General features: G+C 32.5%; 1 protein-coding gene across 1 annotated transcript in view; it reads right to left on the reverse strand.

Annotated features, from left to right (window-relative positions):
- The window catches only part of LOC127707494 (uncharacterized), a 34211-nt gene extending 22880 nt beyond the window's left edge, over window positions 1-11331 (reverse strand). Inside the window, exons 1-5 of the mRNA XM_052212073.1 lie at window positions 10396-11331; window positions 2713-2792; window positions 1340-1448; window positions 429-503; window positions 46-134 (exon numbers count right to left, since the gene is read on the reverse strand). Of these exons, the coding sequence (XP_052068033.1) occupies window positions 46-134; window positions 429-503; window positions 1340-1448; window positions 2713-2792; window positions 10396-11268 (1226 nt within the window). The 5' untranslated portion in view covers window positions 11269-11331. The remainder of the gene's footprint in view (window positions 1-45; window positions 135-428; window positions 504-1339; window positions 1449-2712; window positions 2793-10395) is intronic.

Below are 11331 nucleotides of genomic sequence, written 5' to 3' on the forward strand. Positions count from 1 at the left end.
CAGCATAAATTACAAAAAAAAATATCAATATTTGTATATACTCACGATTCATACCAAGCTTTTTCAGCTAACATTTTCTGCATATGTACTGGGTACTCAACTATTGACTGGTAATTCCGAAGTGCAATTTGTATCTTGAATAAAATGTTAATTTTTAAATATAATGCAATTACTTAATCCCATTTTAAATTGGGCAATAGTTTTAAAAAAATTTGCTCATTTGAAAAAAATAAGTTTAATCCTAATTTTGCTCTCTACTTAATAGGAACATGGGCAGTCTTTAAGATCAAATATCATAGAAGATAACGGTATGTCGACGTGTGTCGCCCCTCCATGAACATAACCACATACATTTTTGTTTTCTGCATTAAATCTTACACTTTAAAGCTTCCATCTTAAAATTATGTTAAAAGATAGTACTATCTTACATAGTAAACCTCATCCTTTGTTCTAGTTCCGGGTTTCTTGTTCAGTATACGCTTCAATTCTTTGGAAATTTTTGCCTGTACAATGTAAATTTTGTGTCTTACAAGGCATATAACAAAAATGGTATGATTTTGGAAAAAACATATTATACAGTTCAATAAACTCTATCGCCAATAAATTTCATTGAATTTAAATACATATTCAGACATTAGCATATACTCGCAGAAACTCTTTGTTGTCTAGCCTGTGATGATTGTTGCAGAATAAAAAACGTATGTATGCTGATTATTTCATATCTTGTATCCATATACTCAAGTAGCTTTAAGGTTCCGTCATGGCACTCATGCATGCATCCATGTGTCCATTATCTTTATCATGGTTCTATGACCTTTTATTTGTTGGGGGGGGGGGGGGAGGTTATTTATAATTTTTTTTATTTTTCATGAGTACGTTGTTTTTTGTTTGTTTTATTTTGTTTGTTTTTTACTGTTTTTTTGTTTGGTTTTTTTTTTGGGGGGGGGGGGGGGAGGGATAGATTACATCAAACGAAATATCTGTATATTGATTTTATGATACTGAATATGGTAATTGTGCTTACTAGATGCACACAGACTCTACATCACAAGACTTTAAATTTTCTGCTATTTTCTGTACAAATTTTCCAATCCTTACCAGAATTCCGGAATGAACCCTTTAACATTAGCGAGGATATACATATAAAAATCTTCTTTCATTAAATAAACGCTTGAACGCAAAAATTAAGGGAGCTGTATAACCTTTTATAGGTCGTAATTCTTTGTTGCTATTCTGTTGTATTGTGATGTTTTTTTCTTTGTCATCTCTCCCCAGCAGACAAAATTTTACATAGGTTGATGATTTCATTAATTCCACAATGACTAGACTAACATATTACCTCTTTCGCAGCTTTATATTCACTTATATCAAACAGGAGTTCTACCTCGGAATTTGAAGTATTCGTAACTGCGTCAATGTTATCAAAAGACAACAGGATTTCATGTACTCTAAAAAAATACAGGTTGAAATGAAATTTATGAGCAAGAAAATATAACAAAAGGCAGAAATATAAAACAATTAATTTGTGAGAAGAAAATGTATTTAATTAAGGATAGCCTTAAAACAACATTTATATGTATTTTTAGGTTTAGAAATAACCATTTATTTCTGTGTATCTTTCTAGTATTTTTATCAGGGTAGCATTTTCATAGTTCTGGAAGCTGACATTTTCTCGCTGTGTTGAAGACCAATTGGTGGCCTTCGGCTGTTTTCTGCCCTTTGGTCGGGTTGTTGTCTCTTTGACACATTCCCCATTTCCATTCTCAATTTTGATTATCACGAATAAGATCATTCCAAATCTAATGTATTGAATTGCATAAATGAAAAGTTTGTTTTTTGTTTTCTTGATTATACTTTGAATCTGTCCTACGAAAAATAATTGTGCGCATTCTCAGTTTACACTACTGGTATATTTCAATTTCAGTCACCAAGTATAACGTCCATCCGGCTAAATGTAAAGGAATAATTTTGATTGCAACTTTTAAGTATTATAAGTTAACTGTATGTATATATATATAACTAAATTAGCAATTCCACGGGGCAAAATTGACCGGATGTGATTTCGTTTGTTCTGTTAAAGCATTTTTTTTTGCAGCCAAACGTTTTCTTTGCTTTGGCTTTCAAAACTTCTTGTCTTGAGCATACCAAAACGAGGCTTTTGTGTAACGCTAAAATCAGCATTATAACTAAATTGTAAATTTTGCCTTTAACTAAATGAGATATACAAAAAGTTCTATCTATACCGGTATAAATGTATACACTTTAAAAAACATTGAAATAGATTGTCAATTGTCGCTCATTTTTAAATGTTGTTAGCTACATGTACCTAAATTTCGACTTCTCGAAATGAATTTCTAGCATGATTGAGATATAACACCTTTAATAAGCGAAATATCTCAACTCAATTGTCAGTGGTTATGATTATTCGTTATTTACCCTTTTCACTATTTGTTTATGGGCGTAGTAGTAGCATAATAAATACAGCCAGTTAAAACACAGGGAATCCAGGCCTAAACAGTAAAACTTTTGGAATCGTATGAATTTCAATCGGAGTTAACCAAAGTCCGTCGACAGGGGAAATTTCAGCTTTACGTTCATCAGCCGTCACACTTATGTAAGATATAATTTGTTTTAGATTTTTGGATAATGAAGAAGTGGAAATAGTAGCAGTTGCATTGGTGTAAAATTAAGGATTTAGTATAAATTACTTACGATTGTGCATGGACTCTCCATGAACGAAGTAAAACAACCAGAAATTTGGCAAGACGTTTAAACTTCTGTATCGGACGTGTCTACAACGGGAAAGTACAGTTTACATATTTTAAAATAAAGCTAAAGCTGAGGGTCTAACTTTCAATTCAAGGTATTGGAACACCTGAATATATATTATACAAATGTAGTTGATATGTCTTTAAAACTTAAATTATTTAGATTGATTCAAACGAATGTCGTCTGGAATATTTTTCCAAAGGTTTATTTGTGCTGGTAGAAAAGACTTCTAATAATAACTTTTCTAATAAATATGGTTTGTGTCATGTAGCTCTAGTCTCTGATTTAGAACTGATGAAGACAGATAATCAAGACAATCTCTTTAAAACATTTGGTGAAATTTTAGCAATTTATGTTGGTCACGTCGGGACTGATGAGTTTCCTAACCTGTTTCATCGTACAGAAACGGTCTTGTTTTTATCTTAGATCTGCCTGTAACGATTCTGACTGCTTCTAGTCACGTGATTTCTATAGATGTTTTTAAATAGCGAGGGATATTGTCCCGGCCAATATCAGCATATGCTAAGCTTTGGAGTATAAAACATACGTAAATGGTTTCTAACATTTCCTTTTTAATCTAAACTTCAGTCTTCAGACTAAGGCTAATCGTTGAAGAGCCTTTTCAATAATCACTTTACATGATTACTTCAGCTTCCGTCTCACAATAACCCCTAAGTGTTTGCGCGATGCTTCTTCTCTCATAATGACAAAAAACAGACTTTCTTTTTAAAAGTGCTTGAGTTATTGCAGATTCAATTTTTTCCCTTACTTTTTCACACATACGTAAATATACTTATGATTATTTTTGCGCTTGATTACAAAAGTAATTCGATATAATACTTCAGTAATTTCAAAATAATAATATATGTATAACAGGATTAACATATTAACACAGATTAAAATATATTTCCTCTAAAAATAACCATGTTATATACCACCAAAGGCTTAAAATTTGATCAACTACTTATGAGAAAGTACAATATAAATATATATTTATAAGATATGTTTGCAGCTAAACTTCTGTGTACATAAGCATAGTACAAATGAAATGATTATTTGACGGAGATTGATTAGTCAATCTAAATGTTAGTCTATAACATAATATCTCAAATTTATCAAATATTTCATTATGTAATAAAAATCAATTTTAATAATAGAAATTTATAAAATATCCAAAATGTAATCAAATGCAGAAACATAACCTTTGAAAGCATTTGTTATGTTTTAAGTAAATATGAAGTTTCGAGTACATGTGAAAATATATGGTCGTCGAACACATATATAACAAATATCCGCAACCACATCTACATGCGGTATTGACACTGCATTGACATTGCAAGCTCTAAAATTTTCACTTTTAGGGTTTATCAACACCCGCCACCAAACCATACATGTTTTCAACATGATATTAGAAGTAAAAACAAACACAGGCAGTTACAACAACATTGAAAGCAAACCAATGTGATAGCTGAAGATCTTTGACTTTGTGACAAAGCAGTAAAAGAGAAGGCAAACTTTTATCGTGTGTTTACTTTACAACACTCCTTTGCCTTAACGTTGAATAGTTTGAAGGATACAGATTCAAATATCGAAATCTACAGGATAGTAGCGGATAACTAAAAAATAAAAAAAAAAAAAACAATCAAACAAATAAGGAACAAAGCTCAATTATGTTTTTTCGAAAAATAATCAAAAAAATAAAAAAAAAATGATTTACTTCACATCCATCGGGAAATATTACATACAAATTGAAGGCGGTAACATGTTAATGGATATCATGTCAGGGAACTTTATAGCATACTAAACGGTATTGGTTAAGCGCATTTTATGGTGATCTATAATTTCTTAAATTCACGTCATTTGGTCTCTAGTGGATAATGGTCTCATTGGCAATCATGTAACATCTCCTTATTTTTTATAATTACTGCTTACATTCGGACCCCTTAGTAATTGTTTCAAACGGGGTTTCTGCTCACTGTATTAAAAAGGAAGTGTTTTCTTTTACACGCATTTCATCCTTTCCATAATGTCTCAAAGCAGAACTGAGTTACAATAATTATTTTGATAGTCGAATATTCTTATATCAATTAATTTGATTATATCATGATAATAATTTTGGCTCGTTACTTCTTTATTCTAATATAATTACATTACATGTATGTTTCATTGTAATACGTTATTTTGATTGGCTAACAGCAATCTCGCGTCATTCTGAAATTAATCTTCATTTCAACATGAAATGTAACATTCATGATGACACGAGCTTCCATAGTAAAGTGCACAGGTAAACAAAAGAAAAACTTCCGCGCTTCATACAAAATATACTTCGGTCAACGCTTTTACACCCCAATAAATTTACAAAAAGAAGCATTCAATTTTTAAGTATAAACGAAATAATTCAAATTAAATAAATAAATAAATGAATAATTCATATATAGTAGTATTAGTTCGTATTTTGAAGAGGAATTTCTGGAATGCATTAATTGTCTTTCAAATGTGAGTGAGGGAGTTAAATGAATAATCTAAACAAAAGGAAAAGTGGGTATACTGTGGAATTATTTATTTTCGTGGGTACCAATTTTCGTGGAGATGAATAATTGTATTTTCGTTGAACTTCCGATGATTTGATTTCGTGGTTTTTCAATATTTGTATAAAAGCTTATAGAAAATTTATACTTTTACATTCGTGGTTTCCCGCTTCCCAGGAAAAAATAATAATGAATCCACACTAGTTCAATTAGACAGCATCCAAAGGACACAAACGACCTAATGACACTTTAGAGGTTATCGGACCTTTTATTGTAAGAGGTACATTGAGTTTAATATTGATTTACTTCTATCAATTTGTATTCGTTAGCATAATCCATGTCCTTTACTTTGACAATCTCGAGTGCTTGAAGTGTGTGAGAAGAGTTTTTAACGTGTTCTAAATTGCATGTTTGAGACTAAATCAATTGAGAAAAAAACATCGAATAAACTAAAAGAAAAACAAGGATCTTTTTCTTATTTTCTGAACAGGTAAGATGCCAAAAGTTCTTTCCTGGTTTTGAACTGACAGAAAAGAGAGGAGTAAGAACCATATACTAGTAATTACGGAAAATTAAGTGAAGTGTTAGAACCATTAATAGTAATTACAGAAGAGGGAGATTTAAGAACCATTAACTAGCAACTACAGAAAAAAAGAATCAGAAAATTATAGAAAGACAATATGCGGGACTTTGAAATTACAGAAAAAAAGTTGTATAACAACCATGAAATTACAGAAAATATAGGGAAAAAATCATTAAAAACTGAGAAGTTAGCTGTAAGAACTATGATATCATAGAATAGAGATGTGTTTGACCACTTAACTACTGAACAGGAAAAGTAAGAACAATGAAATTATAGAAAAGATATGTGAAAGAACTATAAATTACAGAAAAGAGATATGTAATAAAATTGAGAATGGAAATGGGGAATATGTCAAAGAGACAATAACCCGACCAAAGAACAGATAACAGCCGAAGGCCACCAATGGGTCTTCAACGCAGCGAGAAAATCCCGCACCCGGAGGTGGTCCTCAGCTGGCCCCTAAATAAAATTGTGTACTGGTTCAGTGAAAATGGACGTCACACTAACCTCCAAAACATATAAAGGAACTAAAATTAAAAAAACATACAAGACTAACAAAGGCCAGAGGCTCCTGACTTGCGACAGGCGCAAAAATGCGGCGGGGTTAAACATGTTTTGTGAGATCTCAACCCTCCCCCTATACCTCTAGCCAAAGTAGAATACAGAAACACATAGCAATACGTACAGTAAAACTCAGTTTAAAAGAAGTCAAAATCCGATGTCATAAAAAGTAACAAAAGAAACTAAGCAAAATGACAATGATACATAAATTAACAAAGGACTACTAGCAGTTACTGACATGCCAGCTCCAGACCTCAATTAAACCACCATTAGATTTCTGAAAAGAAGGATTAATAACCATTAGATTTCTAAACAGAAGGAGTAAGAACCATTAGATTTCTGAAAAGAAGGAGTAAGAACCATTAAATTATAGAAAAGAGATGTGTAAGTACCATTAAATTACAGAAAAGAGATGTGTAAACACCATGAAATAGTTCATCATAGATACCAGGATTGACATTTTATACACCAGACGCGTGTTTCGTCTACAAAAGACTCATCAGTGACGCTCGAATCAAAAAAATTAATAAAGTACGAAGTTGAGGAGCATTGAGGACCCAAAATTCCGAAATGTTTTGCCAACTACAGCTAATGTAACCTATTCCTGGGGTAGAAAATCCTTAGTGTTTCGAATAATTTAAAGTTTTGCCAACTAGAGATAAGGTAATCTATTCCTGGGGTAGAAAATCCTTAATATTTCGAATAATTCAAAGTTTTGTAAACAGTTAATTTATAATTATGACCATATCAATGATAATTCATGTCGACACAGAAGTGCTAGCTACTGCGCTTGAAATTACAGAAAAGAGAGCGTTAAGAAACATGAAATTTTAAAAAAGAGAGCGTTAGTAAGAACCATGAAATTATAGAAAAGAGATGTGTAAGAACTAAGAAATTACATGAAAGAGAATCTAAAGAACTATGACGTAACACAAAAGAGAATGTAAAGAAGTTACACAAAAGAGAATGTGAGGAACCATGAAGTTAAACTACAGAGAATGTACTGAAGAAACATGGATTACACAAAAGAGAATGGAAAAAACCATGGATTACACAAAATAGAGACGGTAAGAACCATGAAGCTATACAAAAGAGAATGTAAAGAACCATAATGTTACACAACAGAGAATGTCAAGAAATAACAGAAAGAATAGGTATGAACCACAAGATTATAGAAAAGACTGTCATTTCCAAAAACTTTTGAAATCTATTCCTTGTGACACATTTTAACCGCAAGCAATTCACGTATTGAATGATATTTTGCAGGGCTGTTCCGGGTATTAAATTATTTGTTTTCAGCTTTTATTTAGACCTGAAGAGCACTCCGTGAATTGATGAAGACATTTCTTGGACACTTATTACCAAAATATCGACAATTTATGAATCATTTGAATTGATTTTCACTTTCACGGACATATTGAATGTTGATCTAATAACGATTTCCATTGTATATCAAGTTCAAGTAAGACAATTAATCATAACTTGAAGTATAATTCACGTCACAATTGTGTCAATTGCTTTTAGATTTAAGTTTATAAATGTGCACTGAAATAGTCAATTTAAATATATTAACTGAAATTTGTGCATGCATACTTAAATTGTACTATGCATGTTTCCAGAATAAGTGTATTACATTGTGATGTCAAATAGAAATAATAAGAAGATGTGGTATGAGTGCCAATGAGACAACACTCCATCCAAGTCACAATGCTTAAAAAGTTAACAATTATAAGTCAAAGTACGGCCTTCAACACGGAGCCTTGGCTCACACCGAACAGCAAGCTATAAAGGGCCCAAAAATGACCAGTGTAAAACAATTCAAACAGGAAAACCAACGGTCCAAACTATATAAAAAACGAGAAACGAGAAACACTTAAGAACCACATCAACAAACGACAACCACTGAAACAGGTTCCTGACTTAGGACAGGTGCAAACAAATGCAGTGGGTTTAAACGTTTTGACAGGCGCCAACCTTCACCCTAACATGAAACAGTAGTGTAACATTACAACATAGAAAGATTATATAAATGTATACCTACAATGTACCAGAAAAACCAAAGACGAAAAGCTACGTAACCAAATAATTTTTACGAGTTATTAGGGATCCCATGACTAACCCAAAGATCTTGCAAAATATATCGACCCGGGTATGTAAAATGAATGAAAATTCCTTAATTTAAATTGATAATTATTAGGGATCCCATGACTAACCCAAAGATCTTGCAAAATATATCGACCCCGGGTATGTAAAATGTATGAAAATTCCTTAATTTAAATTGATAATTTTCAAGTCATGGATGATTTTCATTTCGCTTTTCAATCCATATTCATAAAATAAATTAGTTGTATATAGAATAGGCAGATTAAAAATATACTAAACTTCAAGCTTTATTCTAAAACATCGATCTCAATATACATGCTCTAGTAAACTTATTTGATTTGTGATTAATATGCACCATTGGAACAATGCCAGCCATAGTTCTGGCTTGGTACGGACAATTACGACTAAAGGTTTAACCTGGTTTAATTTTGCAATGCACTTATTTTCTCAATTGTGTGACAAATCATTTTGGTTCTCATTAATTATTCATCTTCATGGGATGTGGGGGTTTATCAAAAGGGCAAATGCTTACATCATATTATCGAAAGAAGAAACAAAACAGCGAAAGCGAAGGCATGAATGTGTACTAACAGAGACTTTAGATAATGTGCATGGCCCCAAAATGCTTCATTCCGAACTGTGACCTATGGCGTTGGAGGGCGACTTTGAGACATGACGTCTCATTTAAAAAGGACCTTTCATCATAGAAAATATTTAAAACCGTTTTATTCAAAGTTGTAGTTGCTTAAAAGTGACCTGATGAGCTGAGGCATTTTGTTTACACGTGATCTTGTGACCTACGGTGAACCCTACTGGGGCCCAATGTGTGTTTCTATGAATGAAGTGGGATGTGTTTCTTTTTTCCGTGTTTGTCATCGGATTGATTTAATTTTGATTTCCAAACAACATAACAATTTATGTATTCAAAAAGAAACATGAAACATACAGGGATCTCTGTGGAGGTCCAACGCAAAGACAACTTCACAATTTATATAACGCTTTCAATTTCTTTTTATAATTAATAAAACTTTCAGTTATTATTGACTTTCGTCCTTTATAAATCCTTTGTGGAGGAAAATTTCAATGGATACTGTCAAGTGTTTTATAAACGGGTAACAATCAACCAGTTCATGATCTGGTAGTAAAGAAGTTGATCAGGTTTTCTGATTTATATTTCTATCATATCTCTTAAAATCGTGATATATTTTATGTTTTCTAAGCAGGACATAGTTTTTAATATTTGGTCAATCAGTAGCCAAACTGTACAGTAAATTCATGTTTTCAAATAAATCACTGTAAAAGCTAATAGATGACTGTTAAAGCCCATTGGAATTTTTCTGAAAATATTCTATATGAAAGACAATGAAAACAACACTGTAAAGTCTAGATTTACCTTCGCAATGTACGCTCAAACCAAAGCATTTGAAAGCCAGGGATGTATATAGATACGTAGAAATGTAAGGAGCTATATAACCCAAACTAAATATACAATGTTAGGTCAATGTCAGAAAAATATCAACTTTTTTGTATGAGGTTAAGAAACTGGGGAAGGGTGAGGTTTACCGAGTCCTTCAACAGTTTCGTGCCGAATACAAAAAAGTTTTCATTTACCCAATTTTGTTTTATACTGCAGCTAAATATTGCTACAATTATATTTATGAAAATATTAACACAAAAATATAAATTATTTTCCATCCCTAAACGAACCTCAGATTGTGAAGAACAGTGGTGTGACATGAAATTGACATTGCACGAAATATCTCTTTGTTACTATATTTGGTAGATAAAGACAACAGGAAGTGTTCAAGCTGCAGTATAAAATAAGTTTTAAATCATCTACAGTAAAATTACCTTCCTTCTTCTTATCCTTTTTCTAAAGGCACCAATACCTTCCATAGCTACAGATGTCCCTGCGATTGAGGCTCTGTGTCTTGTTTGGAAATTTGTTCGTGGTACTGCTCTCATTACGTTGCTGCTTTGACTCTCATTAGAAGATGGCCGACTTCCCTTTTTCTTCTCATCAGACGAAGAAGCTGTTACTTCTGTCACCTCTCTGATAATGTTATCAAGTGGTTTGAGAGTCTCAGGCTGTCTTCTTGTTTCAACTAGTTTTGTTGCTTCTAACATTCTTGTAGATAAACTATGTCTTTTTCTTAACTGCATGTTTTCCATGACCTCGACTTCATTCATTGTCGGACTTTGAGGAACGTTTTGGGGACGTTTCTTTGGAAATTTCACTCCCATATTTTGAAGTGTTTGCATCATGCTAATTTTTCTCAATTCCCTATCCGTTAGAACTATTTCACCCGATGATACACTTGAAACCGACGATTTGCGGCGTGAACGTGACGTTAGACCGCCGAAACTACTATAGCGACGGCGCTTCTGTTGTTCACGTGGCCATGACATTCTTGACATAGTTTCGTTAAACACCTCAAGATTCCGTTTCGCCTGATTGTCATGTGAATCATTTCTTTGTATACTTTTTCTGTGTTTCCTGATTGCAGGGTTTGCTTCAATCTCTTGTAAGTCTTTCTTCAATGCTCCAAGCATAATATTACTCCGACTTTGTTTTCTTGAAAACTTACGCACTTTCTTGGTACTTCTTTCGGTTTCAAATGCAGAATCTTCATTATCAGAAATAGATTGTAAGTTTTCGTTTAGAGACGACAATCTTGAAAAAGATGGTTTCCCATAAGACGGTTTACGAATCGGATCCTCCATTTTATTCTAAGAAACTCACATCCTTACATTAGACAATGAGTAGAATTCACTCCTATCTTTTGA

The sequence above is a fragment of the Mytilus californianus genome, unplaced genomic scaffold (assembly GCF_021869535.1).
Source record: "Mytilus californianus isolate M0D057914Y unplaced genomic scaffold, xbMytCali1.0.p SCAF_1, whole genome shotgun sequence".
In the NCBI taxonomy this organism is placed as follows: domain Eukaryota; kingdom Metazoa; phylum Mollusca; class Bivalvia; order Mytilida; family Mytilidae; genus Mytilus; species Mytilus californianus.